The following is a 27,055-nucleotide window of genomic DNA, read 5'->3' on the forward strand; positions in this document are numbered from 1 at the left end:
CTGTCAACTAAATATATTTATACACCATAGGAATGTTCGTGTGGAAAATTGCATTTATCTGAATGTAACTAATTATATACATAATAGTAAATGATAACTAGGATAATTATTATTTATCAATGTTACATAGACAAGTAGGAACTTGGGACACTTAGGTCGCAAAAAAATGTCCCCCTTCGATACCTACCATTGTCATATCCACAAGTTGCTCTGGACCTATTAATTAAATGAAATATACATACACCAGGAATGCTGGTAAATATATAAATCTGTGGACTGTATATTAAAAATAATAAATGGTTATATATATACACAATTATACAACAGAAGGAAAATATATCTTAATATCACTCACCAATTTGACTGGATATTAAGTTGTATCATACTCAGAAAAACCTCACTAGCTAAATTTATGAAAACACTGGCCAGAATTATACACAAATCTAGAGAGCTTATCTGAGGTTCATGGAGCTGTCTTGTCCAGTCGTCTGATATCTCAAGTTATGCAGGAATGCACATCCAACAATTTTGCCTCCTATTTGAGAGGTGTCATTCTAATTTTAACCTCCAGAGCACGAAAAATTCTTCCCATTATATTAACATTGTATCCAATTCAAAACCAAGATGGCGAGTCCCGTCTGTGCAGACGCAGGCTTTCCGTTTTCTATGACATAAATATTATTAAATGCAGTATGGCCATCTATTTACATATAAATACTGAATTTCTGGAAAATATATACAGTATTTTCAACAGTTCGCATAGGCACCATATAGTGATAGTGCGATGTGTTATAATAGTTTAGATAGTGCAGCGTGTTATAATGATGATGATAATAATAATAATAATAATAATAATAATAATAATAATAATAATAATAATAATAATAATAATAATAATAATAATAATATAATATCTTTATTTACTACAAGTGCAAGGTATACAGACTATAGCTGACATCAATGACATACTACTATATAGAAAGTCGCCTGTTATGCTGAGCATTTCTTGCAAATTAGGTCCTTGTCCCAGGATGCGACCCACACCAGTCCATTAACACCCAAGTACCTACCTCGTCAGGAAACACTTGTCCTGTTTCCTAACAAACATTATACCTATCTACCTCTAGAAATAAAACACATTATTTGACTTGATTAGGTTATCCAAGGTTCAATTCTACATTATTCGCCGCTGTAAAAGTTTAAGATTATGCAAGAAGCTTAAATAAGAAGCTAATTTATAATCAGTTGGATAATAGTCACTGTCATTAATACCACCTGCTGTTTTTATGATTTTTTACACTAGCTTATAGACAATATTCCTCGATGCTATTTTATACAACAATCCATTTTAAATCAATAATAGATCTGCAGTGTTTTCCGGAAACATAGTTTGAAGTATACAACGAGGAAATTGTTTGTTATTATATTAAATCTCTTATGTTGGCAGCAACAAGGTGGGTGTTTACTGCTGTGTTGTTTACCTTTAAGAGGATCAGTCGTGTGGGAGACGCCGGGGAGGGTGGACGTTGCTTCTGTTTCTCTAGCATTTATTTTGGCTGTATAATACTATAATTTGTGATTTTTGTGTGTGAGGGGAGTGAAGGATGGCAGCCACGTTGCCCTCAGACACTCACCTGCAGGAGGCTGACACCACTAACAGGAAGACCACTCGCAAGCAGTGGAGTATTCAAGGTGAATATGGGGGAGTGATAAACCCGCAGGGGGTCCTAGTAAGTATATTTAGGTACACGTACATGTAGATACAGTTACACAAATTATTATCCATGGTAACATATGCGTGAATTACCCAGGATAACCCAAAAAGTGACTTATTTACATTAGGGTCCTTGACATCTGGGGAAACTGCCAGGAGTCAGGTTTGATCCAAGGGAGAGAGGGAAGGACAGCTCCAGTGCCTTGGATCAAGGAACCTCCGCTGAGATATTCAAGGGGAATAATGAACAACTTTTCAAATACTGTGATCATTGTACTTGTAACTCTGAAAAGGTGAAGGGCTCTTGATCCGAGGAACTGAAGCCTCCCTCTTCCTTAGATTGAACCTGATGCTACGACCCCTACGGGTTTAGCAGACTCCATTAACCACAAACTTGTATGAAGTATTATCAAGCATATATATCTGTTCAAACTTTAGTTAGTTAATATATGAAACTCTTGTGTAACATTTGAGTTGCTCAGCAGCTTCCTCAGTCAGCAGCTTCCTCAGTCAGTGGCTTCCTCAGTCAGTGGCTTCCTCAGTCAGTGGCTTCCTCAGTCAGTGGCTTCCTCAGTCAGCGGCTTTCTCAGTCCAGTGGCTTCCTCAGTCAGCGGCTTCCTCAGTCCAGTGGCTTCCTCAGTCAGCGGCTTCCTCAGTCCAGTGGCTTCCTCAGTCAGCGGCTTCCTCAGTCCAGTGGCTTCCTCAGTCAGCGGCTTCCTCAGTCCAGTGGCTTCCTCAGTCCAGTGGCTTCCTCAGTCAGCGGCTTTCTCGGTCCAGCGGCTTCCACAGTCCAGTGGCTTCCTCAGTCCAGTGGCTTCCTCAGTCAGCGGCTTCCTCAGTCCAGTGGCTTCCTCAGTCAGCGGCTTCCTCAGTCAGCGGCTTCCTCAGTCCAGTGACTTCCTCAGTCAGCGGCTTCCTCAGTCCAGTGGCTTCCTCAGTCAGCGGCTTCCTCAGTCCAGTGGCTTCCTCAGTCAGCGGCTTCCTCGGTCCAGCGGCTTGCTCGGTCCAGCGGCTTGCTCGGTCCAGCGGCTTGCTCGGTCCAGCGGCTTGCTCGGTCCAGCGGCTTGCTCGGTCCAGCGGCTTGCTCGGTCCAGCGGCTTGCTCGGTCCAGCGGCTTGCTCGGTCCAGCGGCTTGCTCGGTCCAGCGGCTTGCTCGGTCCAGCGGCTTGCTCGGTCCAGCGGCTTGCTCGGTCCAGCGGCCTCCTCCGTCCCGCGGCCTCCTCGGTCCAGCGGCCTCCTCGGTCCAGCGGCCTCCTCGGTCCAGCGGCCTCCTCGGTCCAGCGGCCTCCTCGGTCCAGCGGCCTCCTCGGTCCAGCGGCCTCCTCGGTCCAGCGGCCTCCTCGGGCCAGTGCAGAGACAGGTGGAAGAAGAGTAGTTTGAGGAAATCAATCTCTCAGCCTGGAGTCTGTTTAGTCCATCATTCTTGAGTTCTTATAAATTAATCTAATTCCATAATTTTTACTCTGATGGACTAGTAAGGCTGGAAAAGTCCACAGTCAGATGACCAAAAGCTCTAGCTATGGGCTGTCATATGACCAAGACCCCACATCAGGAAATGCTTGCCCTGTTTCCTGACAAATATAATAATAATAATAATAAATCTTTATTTCTACAAGTACATGTACAAGGTATACAGACCATAGTTGACATCAGTGACATACTACTATATAGAAAGCCACTTGTTATGCAGAGCATTTCCCGCAAATTAAGTCAGTTTTGTCCCAGGATGCGACCCACACCTGTCTACTAACACCCAGGTACCCATTTTATACTGATGGGTGAACAGGGACAGCAGGTATCTTATGCAAACACGTCTCAAGTGTTTTCCATCCGTACCAGAGGAGATTCAAATTCCAGACCTCAGTGTGTGAACCGAGTGTGCCAGCGATCAAGCTACAGGACACTGTAATCTTACCTAACCTAAATCAGTCTTGATAAAATTTAGGTACCGACTGCAACTGTGTACAACTATGGCATTATTTTAGTTTTCAGCACATACACAACCTATATGGAAATAAGTCTCTTTGACTTTGCTTTTTTAAGTTATCCTAGATAATTACACGTTACTATGCAGCGCTGTATAGCCCTTGTGGCTTAGCTCTTCTTTTTTATTATAATAATACACATTACTTATAGTTATCTGTTTACAATGTTTTATCACTGATTTCATCATTGCTTAGTTAATCTTAAGTTAATTTTAAGCCAGCCCGTAATGCTATGCATGTAAGTGGCTTTGGCCTGCTGCTCTTACCTGTATCTTTTTTGTACCTCTGTATGTATGCTAAATTTCTAAATAAATAAATAAATAATAATTGTAGTACTAGTGTACCTCTACCTAAATGAACTTACTTAACCCTTTGACTGTCGTGGCCGTACATATACGTCTTACGAGGTACCGTGTTTGACGTATATATACTCATAAATTCTAGCGGCTTCAAATCAAGAAGGAGAAAATGGTAGGCCCACATGTGAGAGAATGGGTCTGTGTGGTCAGTGTGCACCATATAAAAAAAAATCCTGGAGCATGCAGTGCATAATGAGAAAAAAAAAACTCCGACCGTTTTTTTAATTAAAATGTCGACTTTGTGATCTATTTTCGCATAGTATTCATGGTTGTATTCTCGTTTTCTTGGTCTCATTTGATAGACTGGAAAACATATTATAGAAATAGAGGTGATTTTGATTGATTTTACTATAAAAAGAACCTGGAAATGGAGCTCAAAGTAGGGGAAATGTTTGATTTTTTGCCGATGTTCAAAAGTATACAAATGATGTCCTTTTCCAATAAATGTCCAACTAGCCATTCTGATATGCAGTCATGAATGGGTTGATGTTATTTGTACAATTATTACAGTATTGCAGTAGTCTTCATAATAGTAAGTCTTCTATTTTTTGTTTGAATAAAAATTCAAAATAGAAAGCAAGAGTAATATCAGAGGGGCCTGGGGACATGACTGATGAACAAAGAAAATGTGATTTTAGAGCCAGGAATGTCTGCATTGTTCATTCTGGACCTTATTTTAAAATTCATATTTTTTTAATTTTCGTGAAATTGGCCAAATAGCAAATTTCTGATCACGTTATTGGGTAGTTGAAATTGGTAAATGGGCAGTTTCTTGTACTCAATCGATAGAAAAAACGGAGTTCTAAAGAAATAGCTATGAGTTTGGTCGACTGGAACAATGGAATTAGCCAAAAATAGGGCTCAAAATGGGCGAAATTGACCATTTGTAAATATTGCCGAGGTCACTAACTTCACGAGAGCGTAATTCCGTCAGTTTTCCATCAAATTTCGTTTTTTTTTTTGGTGTCATTACAATCGGGAAAAGATTCTCTATCATTTCATAAGAAAAAATAATTTTTTTTTTAAATTTTGCGACACCAGGAGACTCCTCAGGATTGGGGGTTGCTACAGTCAAGGGGTTAAAGCTACATTATAGGGGAAGTCTTTCTTGTACAGTTTTTTTTTTATGAGGAAATGTTAATGGAAACTGGTTAGATTAAGCTGCTTATCGTTTAGTTAAAGATAGGTTAGATTTAGGTTGTTAGGTTGCACTGGGTAAGGCTAGATTAGTTTAGATTAAGATAGGTAAGGTTATGCTAGGTAAAGTTAGGCTGTTTGGTTAGATTACTTTTATAATTTTTTTTCAGGTACAAGTACTCATAGATAGCTACATAAATTGTCATTGTCATACATACCAGCATATATGTAGGTTAACTACTTTAACCCAAAAAAGTGAAAGTGACTTATTTCCATTGGGGTCCTTCAGTTAGAATTAGTCAGGTTGCATTAGGAAAAGTAACGTTTGGTTAAGTTAAATAACCTAAAAAATGGCACTTATCTTCGTTTACATTTTGCCAGGCATGAGACATGCCTCAGTGTACCTCATGACCTATCTTCCAAAATAACTTGCACAAAAAAATGATTACCTATTCTGTGCTGTATATAGGCTGTACTGTTGTGTACTGAAAAGTGTAAAATAATGAGTGCTACTGTGTAGCTGTCAGTGTGACTATTACCCAAACTTTTTCAGGTATGTCATGCTGGCACTTGATTGGAAAAAGAGTTGGTCAGTGTTTACTTTATATTCTTGGCAGAATTGGGTGATAATTTATAGTTTACAATGAGTAATTATAAGTGGGTTTTGCAATGAACATCATTTTTCAAGGGGCAAATTGTTAAAAAAAAAAAATTAGCACTGGTTAAGCTAAGTTAGCCAAGATTACATTACATTAGGTTAGATTTGGTTATGTTCTAATCCAACTCGCTTGAACTAAACCTACCTAAATTAACCAAACAAAACCCAACCTAACCTAATGCAGTCATTGTATAACTGTATACTAATCTTAACTAGGGGTGTCCCAAAGTATCAGTATTGGTATTGGTGGTATTTGCTAATTTTTGTCAGTATTGTCCTAAAACTGAGCATCAGTACTGGCAAAAAATTTTGCCATCATCCCATCTCAAATCTTAACACAGCAAATGTATGGGAAAACTGAAACTATACTATTTGTGTAAAAAGAAAATTAAAAAAGTAGATCATTTTATGATGTTCTGTAACAAGCAACCTATATTAGTGGTAACCTCACTGTAATGTCTAGGAATATTCTTTAATTCTTGTCTGTTGGGTGAATTTATTGTTGGCAGTGTAGAAAAAATGGCAGTTTAAATTTCCATTATAGACAGGCACATTACTTAGCTACTAGCAAAGGCATGTAGCTTCCTATATATTATGCAATGTTATGTAAAATACTCATGGTACTGTGCTCTTAGCAAAAAAAATTCTGAAGACCAAACTTCAAATTATCCAGTCTTGAAATTTGAGGGAACCCTTATGATGATGTAGTAAATTTTTTTTACTGAAAATTTTCTTTGTTTATTATATTTCCATTGTTTGTGTACATTGTATTATATACGTATTTTAATGCTTGTGATAAAATTCATGTAATGTTGGTGAGGAACTCTTGATGCAAGGAATTAGGCGTGTCCTCCCATTTCTTTAATCAATCCTGATTGCCTCCTGTGATAAGTGTGATATATAACTCCCATAGGTTTAGCACTTCCTCCTAAATGGAGGATTCAGGGAAACTGGTTAGCTAGACTTGAATCCTGGACTCGCGAAATCGTAATGATACGATTACAAACAAACAATACTGATCAAAGAGTTTTATGACTCTCTGATCGCTGGTTCTATCCCCACCTGTGGTATGGTTTGAGTCCTGGAAGTGGGAAGTAGTGTCTGCACTCTGAAAGAGTAGTTGGATATTGCAATTCAGAAGGTTATTTGAGCTGTAATGTCGGCCTGCTTCTGGTAAGACAGATAATGAATAACTTGAGTTTTTTTTTTTAATCACCATACCTTAGTGGGAGACTGCTGATGTGTTGAAAAAAAATTAAAATGGCCAATCTTCCATGATATGCTACATCTTTCATTGTAAATTAAAAATTAACAAATTGTAAAGTTAAAATTTTTGGTCTGACAGGTGGCCCAAGGGGATTGCTGCGGCGAATGAGAAGTCAGTTAGCAGAAGATGGCTGTCCAGAATCGCAACTGGTTATGGGAAAGACACTTCTGCAACAACAGAGCCAAGGTTAGCTAAACTTATCTTGTCTGAGAAACCACGAAGCCATGTCCATTTATTCATCGTCAGTTATCTGAAATTAATTCATTGAATGTCCTCTATTTTATGTACTTATGAAACTGGCTCAAAATAAATATTTTCAACAATCCTTTTCCATGTTTAGAGTTTCCATATTTTTGAGTCTGCTCTTTTATAGTATTTTTAACTTTCTTTCCTGCCTTTTGCTTGGATTTGTGTGTGTTAAAATAATGCTTGCCTTTCATATACGTACTACATTCTTGTCTCAGCACAGATACTCCTACCTAAATTTATCCAGTGGTTATGCTGTATCTGTGATTACTTGTTCCAAGTACAGTGGTACCTTGAGTTACGAACTTAATTCGTTCTGGAAGGCTGTTCGAGTGCCGATACCGAACGACTTTTTTTCCCACAAGGAATGATGTAAATTAGATTAGTCCGTTTCAGACCCCCAAAAATACACTTACAAAAGCGCTTAGAAAATACACTTGCATAATTGTTTGAGCTGGGAGCTGTTTGAAACTCGAGGTACCACTATATCTTCTCTTATCCTTGCATCAACAAGGTTCCAGAACTAAAAGGACTTGTGATATTTTATTAAAATGTCTTAAGTGTTTACTCTTGCCTTTAATTATAACACGTTTGCATCACGTACAGTGCCAGGTTTTCACCATTATTTATCTGCTACCCGCCATATCTAGTAGTCTTAGGGTAGGAATACCATTTAGTTTCCCTGAAAAGTTTTCTAATTGGACCCCTTCAATACAATTTTAAGACATTGTACCTTCAGAGTTTAAAAAAAACTTGGAGCACCTGACACATTCATAAAACCATTCTGCATGCTAGGTTAGGTATATTAAAAGTTAAACATTTGACTATTATGTACTTTCACCATGTGTCTTACAAATAAAGAAGTGAAGAAATGAGACAAAAGCAGAAAGAGAAGGGGGCTTAAAGGAAAGAGGTTGGGATATCAGCATTTACTAGGACGATAATGTAGTGGTGGAAAAAAAATAGTTGACCAGATGGTGTTTACCTGGATTACCTGGAGTTTACCTGGAGAGAGTTTCGGGGGTCAACGCCCCCGCGGCCCGGTCTGTGACCAGGCCTCCTGGTGGATCAGCGCCTGATCAACCAGGCTGTTGCTGCTGGCTGCACGCAAACCAACGTACGAGCCACAGCCCGGCTGATCAGGAACTGACTTTAGGTGCTTGTCCAGTGCCAGCTTGAAGACTGCCAGGGGTCTGTTGGTAATCCCCCTTATGTGTGCTGGGAGGCAGTTGAACAGTCTCGGGCCCCTGACACTTATTGTATGGTCTCTTAACGTGCTAGTGACACCCCTGCTTTTCATTGGGGGGATGGTGCATCGTCTGCCAAGTCTTTTGCTTTCGTAGTGAGTGATTTTCGTGTGCAAGTTCGGTACTAGTCCCTCTAGGATTTTCCAGGTGTATATAATCATGTATCTCTCCCTCCTGCGTTCCAGGGAATACAGGTTTAGAAACCTCAAGCGCTCCCAGTAATTGAGGTGTTTTATCTCCGTTATGCGCGCCGTGAAAGTTCTCTGTACATTTTCTAGGTCGGCAATTTCACCTGCTTTGAAAGGTGCTGTTAGAGTGCAGCAATATTCCCGCCTAGATAGAACAAGTGACCTGAAGAGTGTCACCATGGGCTTGGCCTCCCTAGTTTTGAAGGTTCTCATTATCCATCCTGTCATTTTTCTAGCAGATTCGATTGATACAATGTTATGGTCCTTGAAGGTGAGATCCTCCGACATAATCACTCCCAGGTCTTTGACGTTGGTGTTTCGCTCTATTTTGTGGCCAGAATTTGTTTAGTACTCTGATGAAGATTTAATTTCCTCATGTTTACCATATCTGAGTAATTGAAATTTCTCATCGTTGAACTTCATATTGTTTTCTGCAGCCCACTGAAAGATTTGGTTGATGTCCGCCTGGAGCCTTGCAGTGTCTGCAATGGAAGACACTGTCATGCAGATTCGGGTGTCATCTGCAAAGGAAGACACGGTGCTGTGGCTGACATCCTTGTCTATGTCGGATATGAGGATGAGGAACAAGATGGGAGCTAGTACTGTGCCTTGTGGAACAGAGCTTTTCACCGTAGCTGCCTCGGACTTTACTCTGTTGATGACTACTCTCTGTGTTCTGTTAGTGAGGAAATTATAGATCCATCGACCGACTTTTCCTGTTATTCCTTTAGCGCGCATTTTGTGCGCTATTATGCCATGGTCACACTTGTCGAAGGCTTTTGCAAAGTCTGTATATATTACATCTGCATTCTTTTTGTCTTCTAGTGCATTTAGGACCTTGTCGTAGTGATCCAGTAGTTGAGACAGACAGGAGCGACCTGTTCTAAACCCATGTTGCCCTGGGTTGTGTAACTGATGGGTTTCTAGATGGGTGGTGATCTTGCTTCTTAGGACCCTTTCAAAGATTTTTATGATATGGGATGTTAGTGCTATTGGTCTGTAGTTCTTTGCTGTTGCTTTACTGCCCCCTTTGTGGAGTGGGGCTATGTCTGTTGTTTTTAGTAACTGAGGGACGACCCCCGTGTCCATGCTCCCTCTCCATAGGATGGAAAAGGCTCGTGATAGGGGCTTCTTGCAGTTCTTGATGAACACAGAGTTCCATGAGTCTGGCCCTGGGGCAGAGTGCATGGGCATGTCATTTATCGCCTGTTCGAAGTCATTTGGCGTCAGGATAACATCGGATAGGCTTGTGTTAATCAAATTTTGTGGCTCTCTCATAAAAAATTTATTTTGATCTTCGACTCTCAGTCTGGTTAGCGGCTTGCTAAAAACTGAGTCATATTGGGACTTGAGTAGCTCACTCATTTCCTTGCTGTCATCTGTGTAGGACCCATCTTGTTTAAGTAGGGGCCCAATACTGGGCGTTGTTCTCGATTTTGATTTGGCATAGGAGAAGAAATACTTTGGGTTTCTTTCGATTTCATTTATAGCTTTTAGTTCTTCCCGCGATTCCTGACTCCTAAAGGATTCTTTTAGCTTAAGTTCGATGCTTGCTATTTCTCTGACCAGTGTCTCCCTGCGCATTTCAGATATATTGACCTCTTTTAGCCGCTCTGTTATTCTTTTCCGTCGCCTGTAAAGGGAGCGCCTGTCTCTTTCTATTTTACATCTACTCCTCCTTTTTCTTAGAGGAATAAGCCTTGTGCATACATCGAGTGCCACCGAGTTAATCTGTTCTAGGCATAAGTTTGGGTCTGTGTTGCTTAGTATATCTTCCCAGCTTATATCGGTTAGGACTTGGTTTACTTGGTCCCACTTTATGTTTTTGTTATTGAAGTTGAATTTGGTGAATGCTCCCTCGTGACTAGTCTCATTTTGTCGGTCTGGGGCTCCTCGCATACATGTCTGAACCTCAATTATGTTGTGATCTGAGTATATTGTTTTTGATATGGTGACATTTCTTATCAGATCATCATTGTTAGTGAATATGAGGTCTAGTGTATTCTCCAGTCTAGTAGGCTCTATTATTTGCTGGTTTAAATTGAATTTTGTGCAGAGATTTAAAAGCTCGTGTGAGTGTGAGTTTTCATCAGAGCTGCCTCCTGGTGTTATTACTGCAACAATATTATTTGCTATATTCCTCCATTTTAGGTGCCTTAAGTTGAAATCCCCCAGGAGCAAGATGTTGGGTGCAGGAGCTGGAAGATTTTCCAGACAGTGGTCAATTTTTAACAGCTGTTCCTGGAATTGCTGGGATGTTGCATCCGTGTGAATGAAAAAAAAAAAAAAAGTTGAGAAAAGTACCCAATTCAACTTCTTCCACAGTAAACCTTCCAAGAGTATATTGAGGCCAACTGTTTTTATATACGAATTTTTAGAGCTTCTAAAAAATGTTTTTACCCTAGCACATGTTTTTGGGCAGTGATTCACTAAGGACATCTATCATTTCAGTGCCCAGTAACACAAGTTACTCTGATCTGATTTTTTTACTGGTTTTGCTTCAGAAAGAGGTAAATTCCTTTGAATTCAAAATGTATTAAGAACATCTGCATCAGAGTAACATGCAGATATAAAATATTGGTAACTGTAGCAGAGATGAAAACTTGTGTTATGCATAATCAATATTGCAGATTTTTTCTGCATACAGTTTTGAAAAAAAAAAAATTCAGTTTCTTCAACCACTAAATATTTTAGTAAGAGCTAACTGCACCCTGTACATCACTACTGTTAAGTAAGTTTATTCAGGTATACACAAATAGTTACATAGATTATCATACATAGCAGCATACAGTTACATAGATTATCATATATAGCAGCATATGTGTAGAGAACGTAGGATAACCCAAAAAAATCAGTGTGTGTTCTGTGCACATCATTACTGTACTATTTACACCACTACTGTACTATTTTCATTACTGTTCCATGCATATCACTACTGTACCCTCTTTATCACTAGATAAGCAGCATTTTTCCATGTGTTCTAAATGCCTTTAATCTTTTCTCTAACATACTGTATTTCTGTTCTTTCCTGGTGGGTCCCCACACACCATGAAGTGATAATGGAGATAGTGATAATTTCTTGTAGAGAATGAAGGAGACGAAGAGGGTGCGCGTTTGGCAGTGTTCTGGCTGACGAGGGCATCCCTTCAGGGCAGCAGTGAAGCAACAGAGCTGCTACAGAACTGTCTTGACAAGAACATTGGTAAGCTGGATACACAGATGTACTGCTTATAGTGATAAAGAACAAGTGCAGAGAAAGTCATTATTGTGATAGTGCTTAGCTTGATTGACTTGATAAAGCTCTACCCAGTGAAACAGTTAAAATAAAAATTTCTGTATTTGTCTTCCACCTTGGCAATTTGGTAGTAGTAGGTCACAAACAAAAGAGAACATTTAATTTTAAAATAAAAGGTTCTTTACTATTAAGTGTCTTTCTACTAAAAATTTCTCTGCTTACAGCCATTATTCTGCATTAGTAAGTTGATCACATGACAGTAGTGGATGGTACTTGCCAGTTATTGGTTTATTTACGGGGTAAAATTGACCATTTAATAAGACTGGTGAGAAAAAATATTGGATAAGATAAATGAGGATTATGTAATAGGGGATATATTGCTGAAAGGTGGCAGCTAATAAGACTGTTATTGCAGATGGAGATTTCAGCAACAGTGGATCCCTGCAGACCTTGATAGGAACCAGAGGAGTAGTTACTTAAGAAAAACGTGCACTGGGTTTAATGTTACAACCTAATTATTATATTAAATATGACATTTCACCAAAAAGAGGGAGACGTCTTCAACAAAACTTCGTTGTATTAAAGTTCATGGTGCAGCACACAACATTCACTGGATTGGACTACTGGACACAAAGGCCCAGTGTAGTAGACCTAGTCTGCTGCGTTAAAGGCACTAACAGACATTTTTTTTTTTTTCAACACGTTGGTCGTCTCCTACCGAGGCAGGGTGACCCAAAAAGAAAGAAAATCCCCAAAAAAGGAAATACTTTCATCATTCAACAATTTAACCTCACTCATACATAATCACTGTCTTTGCAGAGGTGCTCAGATACGACAGTTTAAAAGTCAACCTCCAAACTGCCAATATCCCAAACCCCTCTTTCAACGCTTTCAGGGTTTCGGCCGTACTAGTACGGCTTACGCCCCAGGGTTTTTGACTTACAGTGGTCCTTCAATAATCGTCCGGCCTGAAAATCGTCCATTTCGGAAATGGTCCTGGTTTTTCGTCAAAATATTGGCTCGCAAATGGTCCGGTAACTCGCTAATAGTCCTTCGTCCCGGACGCGTACTCACGCTCTGAGCTGCCTCGGCCTTTCCTTCCCAGCCAGTGTGCCATTGTATATCAGTGAGCGATGGTCCCCTCACGTGCTCCAGCGAAATATTTCATAATATTCCATTTATTTTAGTGCTTGCAAGTTATTTAAGTGCTAAATAAGCAACCATGGCTCCAAAGAAAGCTCCTAGTGCCAAGCCTTTGGTAAAGAAGGTGAGAAATACGATTGAATTTAAGAAAAAAACATCATTGAACAATATGATAGTGGCATACGTGTGGGCGAACTGGCGAGGATGTATAACAAATCCCGTACAACCATATCTTCCATCATAGCCAAGAAAAAGGAAATCAAGGATGCTGTTGTTGCAAAGGGGGTAAATATGCTGACAAAAATGAGGTCACCGGTACTCAAAGATGTTGAGAAGTTATTATTGGTGTGGATAAATGAGAAACAATTAGCAGGAGATAGTCTTATGACGTCACTTATTTGTGAAAAGGCTAGGCAGTTGCATGACGATTTGGTAAAGAAATTGCCTGCAACTAGTGGTGATGTGAGTGAATTTAAGGCCAGCAAAGGCTGGTTTGAGAGATTTAAGAAGCGTACTGGCATACACAGTGTGGTAAGGCATGGTGAGGCTGCCAGTTCGGACCACAAGGCAGTTGAAAAATATCTGCATGAATTCAAGTAGTACATAAACAGTGAAGGACTGAAACCTGAACAAGTGTTCAATTGTGATGAAACAGGCCTCTTTTGGAAGAAAATGCCAAAGAGGACCTACATTACTGGCATTAAGAAACAGAGAAGTAACCCCAGAAAAGAAATTGGTACCCGAGGTGTTGATGGAAGGGAATTCCCCTTCCAAACAGTAAATCATCCAATCTGTCTTCCATACACAAAGAAGAATTGCCAATAAAGGTAAGTGTTATTCTGTTAATGTTTAATTCATCATTGTGCTCCGGGTTTTCTCGTGTTTTCACGGTCGCTCTTACATGCTAGAACTTTAATTTGTCATCAGTCCTATACGATACATCCCTCTAGCGCCTGGAACCAATCTTGGGCGGAAAACATTATATACCGAGTCAAAAAAGGAGAATTAGTGTGCACTACCTAGCAAAGTTTACTGCCAGAGGGGAATCAGGCCCGTGTCCCGTGTGAAAAAAATAATAATAATTGAACTTTTCGTGTCAGAGGAAAGAAAGTCTCACTGATAACATTGAGTATACATAGTGTATAGTGTATACTACAGTGGCTCCCTAGTATATTGATGATAAAGGCTAAAGTGTCATTTGAAAACAGGTGAATTTGTAAATGAAGTGATAAGCCTATAGAGGCAGGTGCCAGAAGTCACCAGAAACTTACCACAGGTCAGCTGTTTTTAATAATCTTCCTGGCTTGCTAGTGTACTCACATATAATCTAGTGATACCAGTGAATAGCAGAATACAGTGTTGTAGTAGCAACTAACCAGTATTATAATGGTACTTAGTGGAGTGGAGTGACTTTCATTAGTTTCTTTTTTCTTGAAATACCAGACGTATACTGTGAATTTCACATAACCTGTAGTTACCAGCGGTCGCAATATACACAACGAGAAGCAATTATTACTACAGAAAAAGCATCCTTCCTCCAAAATTTCCACCAGTCAACTATAGTGATAATATAGCATTTATTGTGGTGGAGACGGAAAAAAAAATAGAAAAGCTAGATACAGCGATTGATAAACAAGGGTTGAGGTCGACCGTTCGTCATTGTAGGAATTGCCAGCAGTCACCGGTTTCTTCAACACACAAGTTATACTTTTGTATCAATCAAATCACATATTACTCAGGTAGATAATTTCCAGTAGATCCTTCATGTGTTAGCTCAAATCACCGACCAGTATGTTTTAAATAAGTGACCCACTGATCAGATCAGATCGACTGGTCCGAACCCTTGACTGGTTTCAAACGGTTTCGTTGGACAATAAAGCAGACTGTAAATGGATGGGGTTGTAGGCGCCCTTATAAACACGAACATTAAATATAAATCAGGAATGTGCACGGTAAGCTGTCCAATATACAAAAAGTTAGAAACAGAAATACAAATAGCTAGAGCTTCATTTAAGGAGGTTATTAATAGAATATTCAAGAGGTTGCTAGTAGAATTACAGTAAATCAACCATTCAAATCAATATGAAGCTGTGTGTAGTCTGTGGTCAGTCAAACAAACGGGCTTCCACATGGGTAAATTGTCATTTTTGTGGAAATTGGTGTCACGCCCCTTGTGCAGATATCCAAGAACTAGCTACAAGCAGTGTTAAAACAGGGAAGTGTTTTTGGGTATACCCAAATGAGATAAATCTGTGGACTAAAATCACAAGGGTATTAAGAGGACAACATCAAAGCTGCTTTCATAGAAAACCTGGAAGCTTTCTACAACAGATGGGAACATAAAAAGTCTGGGCTGAATGGTACTGCCCTTGATACTGGCCATGTAGTCAGAAACTGTAAGGCTGGAGGTGATGTCCTGGTAGTCAGTAAATGTGGGGCTGATAGTGCTGTCCTGGGAGACAGTAATGGTGAAGCTGGAGGTGCTGTCCTGGGAGACAGTAATGGTGAAGCTGGAGATGCTGTCCTGGGAGACAGTAATGGTGAAGCTGGAGATTTTGTCCAGGTAGTCGGGAATTATACGCAGGAAGGAATACATATAAATGACCTCATAGGGGACAGGAGCCATAGTAGGGAAACAAGTGTAGTCAAAGATGAGATAAAACCAATATTGCAAACTAGAAATACCGCAGGAAATAGCAAACAAGAGGACTCCACTAGCAATAGTGAGGATATATTACTGAAAACAACTGGTGGGAGCTCCATTGTTGGTGCTAAGGAGGATAGAAGTAAGACAGAGAAACATGCACCAACAGGGAATACAGTCACAGAAACCCAAGGCAAACGGAAACCAAGCCTGTGCACATACTATGCACTTGGTATCTGCTGGCATGGGAAATCTGGAAAAACAGACGGGACGTGCAACTACGACCACCCTAGAAAATGCCATGCCCATATGACAACAGGAAAATGCAAACTCCCTTCCTGTAAGCTTTTTCACCCTGAACTGTGTACCTCTTCAGTACAGGAAAGACTGTGCTATAACTTAAATTGCCAGGCATACCATCTAAAGGGGACAAAAAGATACAAAAACATCCAGGCCATGGGAAAACCTGGGTAGCCACAGCCACTCAAGAGGGAGAGGTTTTTTAGTGCCAGGAAGGAAAAAAAAACTGGCAGGAAATGGCAGAAATCGTACACCAAATCCAGTGATTCCTGGAGTGGAACCACAGTCGATGGCCTCCACTCCAAACCAACAGATACAGATACTAATGCCGGAAAAAAAATCCCCCCCCAGTACCAACAATACCACCAGTCCGATAACATTCTTCTTTGCAAATATACAGGGTCTAAAGCCAGCAACAAACAACAAAATACCTTTCATCCGTGGACTGCTTGCAGAGGCAAAGGCAATGTTCGCGGCTTTCACTGAGACCCACATAAAGGATCACTTGGACAACGAAATATGGATCCCAGGTTACAACCTATACAGATGTGACAGAGTGAACAGGCAAAAGGGGGTGGGGGGGTTGGCCTGTTCATTGCAGAGTCACTTGTTTGCACAGAACTGCTTAATGCCTCAAATGATGTAGTGGAAGTTTTAGCAGTAAAGGTCGAGAACCAAAACCTAGTCATTGTGGTAGTCTACAAGCCTCCGGATGCAACATCCCAGCAATTCCAGGAACAGCTGTTAAAAATTGACCACTGTCTGGAAAATCTTCCAGCTCCTGCACCCAACATCTTGCTCCTGGGGGATTTCAACTTAAGGCACCTAAAATGGAGGAATACAGCAAATAATATTGTTGCAGTAATAACACCAGGAGGCAGCTCTGATGAAAACTCACACTCACACAAGCTTTTAAATCTCTGCACAAAATTCAATTTAAACCAGCAAATAGAGCCTACTAGACTGGAGAATACATTAGACCTCATCTTCACTAACAATGATGATCTGATAAGAAATGTCACCATATCAAAAACAATATACTCAGATCACAACATAATTGAGGTTCAGACATGTATGCGTGGAGCCCCAGACCGACATAATGAGACTAGTCACGAGGGAGCATTCACCAAATTCAACTTCAATAACAAAAACATAAAGTGGGACCAAGTAAACCAAGTCCTAACCGATATAAGCTGGGAAGATATACTAAGCAACACAGACCCCAACTTATGCCTAGAACAGATTAACTCGGTGGCACTCGATGTATGCACAAGGCTTATTCCTCTAAGAAAAAGGAGGAGTAGATGTAAAATAGAAAGAGACAGGCGCTCCCTTTACAGGTGACGGAAAAGAATAACAGAGCGGCTAAAAGAGGTCAATATATCTGAAATGCGTAGGGAGACACTGGTCAGAGAAATAGCAAGCATCGAACTTAAGCTAAAAGAATCCTTTAGGAGTCAGGAATCGCGGGAAGAACTAAAAGCCATAAATGAAATCGAAAGAAACCCAAAGTATTTCTTCTCCTATGCCAAATCAAAATCGAGAACAACGTCCAGTATTGGGCCCCTACTTAAACAAGATGGGTCCTACACAGATGACAGCAAGGAAATGAGTGAGCTACTCAAGTCCCAATATGACTCAGTTTTTAGCAAGCCGCTAACCAGACTGAGAGTCGAAGATCAAAATGAATTTTTTATGAGAGAGCCACAAAATTTGATTAACACAAGCCTATCCGATGTTATCCTGACGCCAAATGACTTCGAACAGGCGATAAATGACATGCCCATGCACTCTGCCCCAGGGCCAGACTCACGGAACTCTGTGTTCATCAAGAACTGCAAGAAGCCCCTATCACGAGCCTTTTCCATCCTATGGAGAGGGAGCATGGACACTGGGGTCGTCCCACAGTTACTAAAAACAGACATAGCCCCACTCCACAAAGGGGGCAGTAAAGCAACAGCAAAGAACTACAGACCAATAGCACTAACATCCCATATCATAAAAATCTTTGAAAGGGTCCTAAGAAGCATGATCACCACCCATCTAGAAACCCATCAGTTACACAACCCAGGGCAACATGGGTTTAGAACAGGCGCTCCTGTCTGTCTCAACTACTGGATCACTACGACAAGGTCCTAAATGCACTAAAGACGAAAAGAATGCAGATGTAATATATACAGACTTTGCAAAAGCCTTCGACAAGTGTGACCATGGCGTAATAGCGCACAAAATGCGTGCTAAAGGAATAACAGGAAAAGTCGGTCGATGGATCTGTAATTTCCTCACTAACAGAACACAGAGTAGTCAACAGAGTCAAGTCCGAGGCAGCTACGGTGAAAAGCTCTGTTCCACAAGGCACAGTACTCGCTCCCGTCTTGTTCCTCATCCTCATATCCGACATAGACAAGGATGTCAGCCACAGCACCGTGTCTTCCTTTGCAGATGACACCCGAATCTGCATGACAGTGTCTTCCATTGCAGACACTGCAAGGCTCCAGGCGGACATCAACCAAATCTTTCAGTGGGCTGCAGAAAACAATATGAAGTTCAACGATGAGAAATTTCAATTACTCAGATATGGTAAACATGAGGAAATTAAATCTTCATCAGAGTACAAAACAAATTCTGGCCACAAAATAGAGCGAAACACCAACGTCAAAGACCTGGGAGTGATTATGTCGGAGGATCTCACCTTCAAGGACCATAACATTGTATCAATCGCATCTGCTAGAAAAATGACAGGATGGATAATGAGAACCTTCAAAACTAGGGAGGCCAAGCCCATGATGACACTCTTCAGGTCACTTGTTCTATCTAGGCTGGAATATTGCTGCACACTAACAGCACCTTTCAAGGCAGGTGAAATTGCCGACCTAGAAAATGTACAGAGAACTTTCACAGGGCGCATAACGGAGATAAAACACCTCAATTACTGGGAGCGCTTGAGGTTCCTAAACCTGTATTCCCTGGAACGCAGGAGGGAGAGATACATGATTATATACACATGGAAAATCCTAGAGGGACTAGTACCGAACTTGCACACGAAAATCACTCACTACGAAAGCAAAAGACTTGGCAGACGATGCACCATCCCCCCAATGAAAAGCAGGGGTGTCACTAGCACGTTAAGAGACCATACAATAAGTGTCAGTGGCCCGAGACTGTTCAACTGCCTCCCAGCACACATAAGGGGGATTACCAACAGACCCCTGGCAGTCTTCAAGCTGGCACTGGACAAGCACCTAAAGTCAGTTCCTGATCAGCCGGGCTGTGGCTCGTACGTTGGTTTGCGTGCAGCCAGCAGCAACAGCCTGGTTGATCAGGCTCTGATCCACCAGGAGGCCTGGTCACAGACCTGGCCGCGGGGGCATTGACCCCCGGAACTCTCTCCAGGTAAACTCCAGGTATTGTTTATGTACTACATCTATATTTCATGTAAAAAATTTTTTTGTTTTACTTCTGGGTGTCGGGAACGGATTAATTGAATTTACATTATTTCTTATGGGGAAAATTGATTCGTAAATCGTCCATTTCGATAATAGTCCCACTTCCAGGAACGGATTATGGACGATTATTGAGGGACCACTGTACTAGTACGCATAAATTCTGGCGCCCTCAAATCTAGTGAGAGAAAGCTGGTAGGCCTTCATATGAAAGAATGGGTCTATGTGGTCAGTGTGCACAGTATAAAAAAAAATCCTGGAGCACACAGTGCGTAATGAGAAAAAAAAAACTTTGACAGTGTTTTTGGATTAAAACATCGACTTTGCACTGTATTTTCGTATGGTATTTATTGTTGTATTCTAGTTTTCCTGGTCTCATTTTATAGAATGGAAGACATATTACAGAAATTGAGATGATTTTGACTGGTTTTACAATGAAAAGTGCCCTGAAATTGAGCTCAAAGTAGCAGAAATGTTCGATTTTTTCCAAAGTTCAAAAGTAAACAAATCATGCCAAGGGTCCAATACACATCAACTGGTGAGTCTAATATTCTTTCACAAGTGCGCTGATATTATTTATACCATTTTTACACAAACGCAGTAGTCTACATAACAGTAAATCTTCTATTTTTTTGTAAGAATAAAAATTTAGTGGAAAGCCAAAGAAATATAAGAGGGGCCTGGGGATGTGACTAACGAACAGAGAACTTGTTATTTTAATGCCAGGAATGTCTTTCTTGTTTATTCTGGACCCTATTCGGAAATTGGCATCTTTTGAAATTTGTGTGAAATTGGCAAAATTGCTAAATTCTGACCACTTTATTGGATAGTTGAAATCGGTAATGGGTGGTTTCTTGTACTCATTCGATAGAAAAAATGGAGTTCTAGCAAAATAGTTATAATTTTTGTCAACTAGTACACTGGAATTGGCCGAAAATAGGGCTCAAAGTGGGCAAAATCACCAATGCATAAACATCGTCGAGACTGCTAATTTCGCGAGAGCATAAGTCAGTAAGTTTTCCATCAAATTTCATACTTTTGGTGTCATTATGATCAGGAAAAGATTCTCCATGTTTTCATATGAAAAAATAAATTTTTTTAAATTTGGGGACCCTGAGAACAAGTCTTGGAGAGGGCCTGGGAACCCTGAAAGGGTTAAGGTGCAGGCATTGTACTTCCCATTTCCAGGACTCAAGTCCAGCTAACCGATTTCCCTGAATCCCTTCACAAAATATTACCCTGCTCACACTCCAACAGCTCGTCAGGTCCCAAATACCATTAGTTTCCATTCACTCCTCTCTAACATGCTCACACATGCATGCTGGAAGTCCAAAACCTCCTTTACCCCCCTTCCCTCCAACCTTTTTGAGGACGACCCCTACTACCTATGCGCTCTCCAAGTCATTCTACTTTGATCTGTTCTCTCTAAATGACCAAACTACCTCAACAACTCCTCTTCAGCCCTCTGACTAATACTTTTAGCAACTCCACACCTCCTCCCAATTTGCACACTCCAAATTCTCTGCATAATATTTATACCACACATAGCCACACATTGGCAGTTATTATGGTGTTAAACACCTTGACCTTATTACAGCATATCTTCTTCCATTTGGATGGCCATTTCTAATTTAAAATGAGTGACAAGCTGTGGTACTGAAGCAGCTCTTAGTATAAAGAAACCAGAGATCATCAAAAGTGATTATGTATGTTTGAGGAATATTTATATGGGTGACTTGAATGGTGTAATCTGTAGTATCATCATACCTCTGGCAAGACAATGATGGAATGAGTGATGAAAGTGTTTATTTTTCAGGTGGGAAACAGCTGATTTGTTAAAAAAAACTGCTTAAGTGTGTTTTTCACTTCTAAATTTTACATTACATTATTGCAGGAATATGCGAGCACAATTACCATGAAGTGCGGGAGTGTCTGGCCATGGATTTGCAAGAAAAACTGGCAAGACGAGCCGCTCACATGTTGTTCTGCAGGTAACTGGTAACTTGCTTTACATGGTGCAGTAATGCCATTTGGCATATGCAGGTGCCCAATGCTTAAATTGACTTCTTTGACTGCCACAATTTAAAAACACTCTAACACATTTGTTGGAATAGAAAGGCTTCTCAGATAATGATCGGTCTCTTCATTCATCCTATATGTAGTCTTTTTTTCAAATTCTCAAATTCAGTTATTATCTTTAGACAGCCTTTTTCTGCTTCCACATTTTTTTCATTGCTTTTTCTTCCTTGCTCACTATTTATTGTTTCCTTACACTTGGTTGAGATAACCCTTGGCTATCATTCTATTATGTATTCTCATATCTCAAGCTTTAATTTTTCACTTGATCAAGACACTATTATACATAATATTTTGAGGCATTTTAATGACTTGTTCGTTTTGCTACATTTGAAAGTTGATTGAATATACTGTAATAATCTTTGAGATGACACACTACAGCCCATGAGGAGTGCAAACAGATAGGGTAATTAAGTTTAAAGGTTTGTTAGTACTGTATTTTAAGAGTTACTGGATTCATAATAGAGCTGGAGATATTAGATAATAGCATACCATATTGCCATATTTGTTGAGAATAAAAGTTGAGGAATTCTCATAACTTATCACATTTCAAAAAGGAAACAAATACTGTTAGCCATTTTTATAGTAGTGTGCAAAGTAGAATTATGGAAAGTAAAACTTTATAGAATTTGCTAACTAAAGTAACTTCAGTGTTCAGTTCTGCAGTTACTTAAAATTTTTTGCAGTGTGAGTGATGGAAATGATGTTATCAGCAGCAGCGGCCTGACGAGCAAAATTCAGGAAGTTTTAGCAGGTGATGATGAGGATGGCATGGAAACTGAAAACCAACAGCAGGTAAGGGAAGAACTGCAGTGTGATATGAAAGTGACATGTCCTCACAAGTTCATTGCATAATTCACGGGCTTTATAAACCATGTTATATTTGTCCTCAAAATCTGTGTCCCTGAATATTTTTAATAGTTTCTCTTTGTCCCCTTGTAACTAATATTGCAATTTCCCATTCGGTATCCTCCCAGTCTGTTCAGTTCCACTTGGGAAGGTGTCTAAATACAGTATTGTAACATGGTTCAGACAATATTTTTAACATTGTTATTAATACTATAAAGAGTTATGAAATTCTGAATAAACATTGTTTTAATGATTTAATTTTGTTACAGAACCATGAGCAGTCTGAAAGTTGTGCTACCTTAGAGCAACGCTATGGTGGAGAAAGATTTACTGAGGAACACTTAGTTTCAGGGTCGGTACTCTACTGCCAGGGTCGCGTTCCTCCTCTTCATCACTTTCTTACTCTGGATTCATCCTCTCCAAAGACTTCATACGTCTTGCAGGCAATTCATTGGCCCTACAGGGCCCTAGAGGGGATTTATCATAGCTGCCTGCATTTCTTTGGAGTTGTACTGACTAATTATGCACACAAAATTTTAGGATTTTTCACGCCAGTTTTTAGTGGACTGGCAATATTTTTACTAGGTAGCTTAATATCATTGTTTGGAGTAGAAAATACAGCAGTTGTTCTGCCTGTTATTGTATCCTGTATATCTCTAATAATAATGGTAATGTCATCTGTTCATATGTTATTAAATAGAAAAAGATTTAATAGCTTTCACATTTGGTCATTGGTGTTTTCTCATTTTTGTTCAGAGCTGGACATTGATCGGGCAGAAAGACGATTCAAGGCAAGGTGCTGGAAACCATATGGTACAATGTGTATGGCTGTATTCTTTTATCTCAGCACAGTACCATTAACATCACCCAAACTTATGATCATATTTTTACCTGTAATGTGTGTGTCTGCAATTATAACATTTTTGCTTATCCCAGAAAGGCTAAATGGATGGCAGTTTCTCTCTCAAATAGTTTACATATCAGCTATGATTCCAAGTGTGCATACAAGCATCAGCAGTTGGCTTGTCTCAGTCTCTGCAGGAACAGGCTTGGAACACATCCTTGCAGAAAACCACATTGATGTGTGGTGGAAATTAAAATTTCACTTAGGGGTGGGGCCTTTGCTTCACTTGTTGTGGTTTGGTATCCAGCTTGGCATGGTAGTATGTAGTGGTCTTGTTCGTCTCCCTCCCCATCTAGTCAGTGTTGTATGGTGCCATTTGGCTGTAATAGCATACCAGAAGGTAGCCACACCAACTGATATCTTATATCCTGTTGTTGGGTGGTCTGTGTTAATTTTTTTACCTACCCTTGCTTCCTTCTTGCTGCTAGTAGGACCTGCTATTATTTGTGCTTTACTTGGCTACCATGTTGGGGTGGATAATCAGGCTTTGCTGCTCTTATTTTTATGTAGCACTATAGGCTTGTGGATATTGAAACATTTGCCAAACTTACTTTTAGTTTGCAAGTGGGTCATGGTTGGATTAATGCTATTGGTTTTGATGCATCCCAATCTTTTTGTGAGGTCACCATCTGCCCAACATTCTAGTCTGCAATGGGATAGTTATACAAATGTTTGTCTACCTTCAAAAGACACTGGGGCTGTTACAGTGCATGGTTGTCTTCCTCTGTTAGAAACTTTGGTGAAATGGCAGGGGTCTGTTGCACAAGTGAGTATTATAAGTGTGCACAACTTACCTGAGGCAGTGTTTTCTCAGTTACCAACAGCCCTTGTTAAACCTATACAATGTTATTTAGGTAAAAGATTGCCTCCTTGTCCAGTGAGCAAGATTATTACAACCCAGATGGAGCGTTGTCAGCTGTTGCATAGTGTTTTGGGGTCTGATGCTTGCACACTAGAAAACTGGAATACATATAACTTTGATATTACAGTGGCAATGAGTTCCTCATATTGGAAATTTGGTAATGAAGGTTCTCAAGTAAGTCTTCAGGCAGATAGCACATTCCAGGACTTCGTGCTGAAGTTACACATAGGTGATAAAGTGGAATTTGTTGGAGCTTTGTCTGAGGGAATTGGCTCACTTCATCCCAAGTTGCATTTATCTTCTATAAAGTGCATTGACTGCAAATCAAAGCTTGCTCCTGTTCATAAAGTAAACTTACAAATCAGTTATAATATATGGGCTGTTCCTACATTCATTTTTAATTTCTTTTTGGGGCCAACATTAACAATTTAAGATCCATGCATAATTTCATTATTTTTTACTGCACTAGAATCTTTAACACATTGGTTGAGGGTCATGTTATAATAGTGGAAGAATATATTGTAAGGTCTTGACACTAATATTGACCAATATTCCAGTATTTAAATCATATCCCAGTTTTTAATGTGATATAGGAATGAATTACCTGAATGAGAAGAGGGAAAAATTGGGGTTAAAGATACTCAGTCTATTTTATCATGGTTGAGTGTAGTGAGTGATGGTATAATGTGCACGTGTTTGTCTTGTAATAAGTCAAATTCTGTTTTCTGTGTGCACGCACATAGGTTGTACGTGCATAGGTTTTGACATTACCTTCTACACCTGTACTGAAATTAAACATTCATTATCAGTGGAGTGTAAAGATTTTTGAGTTTACCAGATTGAACTTAAACCAGATCTCTACAAAAATGAACTGGGTATATCTGGGAATTACATAAATTCCTTATTAATCAAAACCTAAATAAATAATTTCTGGTCCATTCTGAATAAATTTTAATTGAAAAATGTATCTCGATGGACCTAATGTCCTAAAGATGCAATTTTCTAGTGGTGCAAGTAAATTTAGAGCTAGTTGTGGCACAAATATTAAATGGAGTTACTCAGGGTGGGTAATGTAGCTTGTCAACTGACGAGTTTTATAAGGCTGTGATGGTAGTCATTCATGAACTACATTTAATTTGGTATTTATTGACTCATTCCCTCTGTAATATTTATATTTTTATACATTGTGCAAGGCTTATTGACTTTATAGAAATTTTACAGATTTGAAAAAGAAGGCCTAGCAATAAGAATTAGAATGAAAGCTGAATTGTAGAAAGATAGTATTTTAAATCAAATAAATTTGTAAGATGAGGCTCGTACCTAATATGTCGTATGATGCAGCTGGGAAACTTGACTATAGTACTTTTCTCTTATTTTGATTGGATGCTTAATATCAACATTGTTTTTCAGTAATACTAATGCCACAAGCACTAAGATCCCATTATATTTAGGACAAATGTTAATTTTACTGTATTTGTATTTCAGTGTTGAAACTATATTTTTATTTTAACCTTTTTAGAATTTCCACCTCTTCAAGGGGGGCTCCTTGGCGTGGTGAAGAGGCTCTTGGTCTGAGGAATTAGACCTATCGGTCTTCTTCCTCAGACCGAACCTAATTACCCCCCAATCTCCCCTCCCCTATCCCATCCTCCCCATCCTCCCCTTTTTCCTTTCCTCCTCCTCCTCCCCACTCCTCCCTTTTGCCCTTCCTCTTTTTGTCCTTTGGGATTTCTCCCACAGGCGCGCTAGTTCCTAGGTGGGAGAAAGGACACCGGGGTCCATCCCATTCCGTTGAGGTTTCTTGGCGGTGGCGTAGTTTGCCGTGGAATCTGGATTGCCTAGGGATGTCCCGATCCCTCTCCGGTATCCCGGAGTAGCTTTGGGTGTCTTTTGGGCGACGGGTGTAGCTCTGGAAGCCACCTTTCGGATTCCGGGGGTGGTGGCTGAAGGAGGTATGCTTTGTGGCGGATATCCGGCCGCCCTCTCTTTTGTCCACCGAGGTAGCTCGGCAGATGTGAGGTTGCTATCCCAGATTGCTGGTTTACTGGCATGAAGGGTAGGGTATGGCACGGGTTCCATGCTGCATCTGCGCTACTAGCGGTGTCGAGTCCTCTTGGGCGCGGAGGGAGATTTCTGGCCCTTTCATCCCTCCTAGGAACTATCCCTCCCCGGTCCCCCCTTTTTTTTTCTTTTTTTTATTTTTATTTTCTTTTCTTCTTTCTTTTTTTTTCTTAAAAACAAAAAGAAGGAAGTAACCTAACCATGGCAGCCCTAGTCCATGAACCTGGTACCCCCGGGCCCCTTCTTGATACCGCACCCCGTTCTGACCCCGCCTCGTCTTTGGACCACTCTTCAGACATTCCTCATGCCTCTGTACCTATTGCCGGTGCTGTTTCCTCACCCGCTTCAGGTACTGAGGCCTCGACTGACTCCTTCGATTTATCAGACCTTCGCTCTCCTCTGACTATGCTTCCGGCCTCTCCCTCTACGGTGCGGCAATTTTCAAATCGCCGACCCGTTCCACGTCGGACCAACTCTGGTCCCACGCCTAAACGTCAACGACAATTACCTGCTGATGATACTTCTCCACCTTCACCTTCTCGTTCTTCTCAGAAACGATCGACACGTCCTTCACTACCTTTCCACGCTCAGTTTCAGACTGAACAGTGGACTAAATTCTTCACTTTACGACCAACTTCCTCTACTGCCTATCTTTCTGACCATAGTATTGGCAAGGCACTCCTACGCCATGTTGGTAAAGATATTTCTTTTCATGCTCTTAAGAGCGGTACGCGCAT

At 40.3% G+C, this 27,055-nt stretch overlaps 1 protein-coding gene across 2 annotated transcripts; it reads left to right on the forward strand.

Annotated features, from left to right (window-relative positions):
* The first annotated feature begins 1,475 nt into the window (after positions 1-1,475).
* On the forward strand, positions 1,476-25,784 carry wfs1 (wolframin ER transmembrane glycoprotein wfs1). Of its 2 annotated transcripts, none has more exons than XM_053774568.2 (6): positions 1,476-1,692; positions 7,199-7,306; positions 11,887-12,003; positions 21,461-21,557; positions 22,329-22,437; positions 22,761-25,784. In XM_053774568.2, the coding sequence occupies exons 1-6, from the start codon at positions 1,605-1,607 to the stop codon at positions 24,687-24,689; spliced, it is 2,448 nt and encodes an 815-aa protein (XP_053630543.2). In that variant the 5' UTR covers positions 1,476-1,604; the 3' UTR covers positions 24,690-25,784. The 2 variants fall into 2 exon arrangements, with proteins under 2 accessions (XP_053630543.2, XP_069954576.1); XM_070098475.1 differs by having other exon boundaries at positions 1,591-1,730.
* Positions 25,785-27,055: the final 1,271 nt, after the last annotated feature.

Source organism: Cherax quadricarinatus, chromosome 62 (genome assembly GCF_038502225.1).
Source record: "Cherax quadricarinatus isolate ZL_2023a chromosome 62, ASM3850222v1, whole genome shotgun sequence".
In the NCBI taxonomy this organism is placed as follows: Eukaryota; Metazoa; Arthropoda; class Malacostraca; order Decapoda; family Parastacidae; genus Cherax; species Cherax quadricarinatus.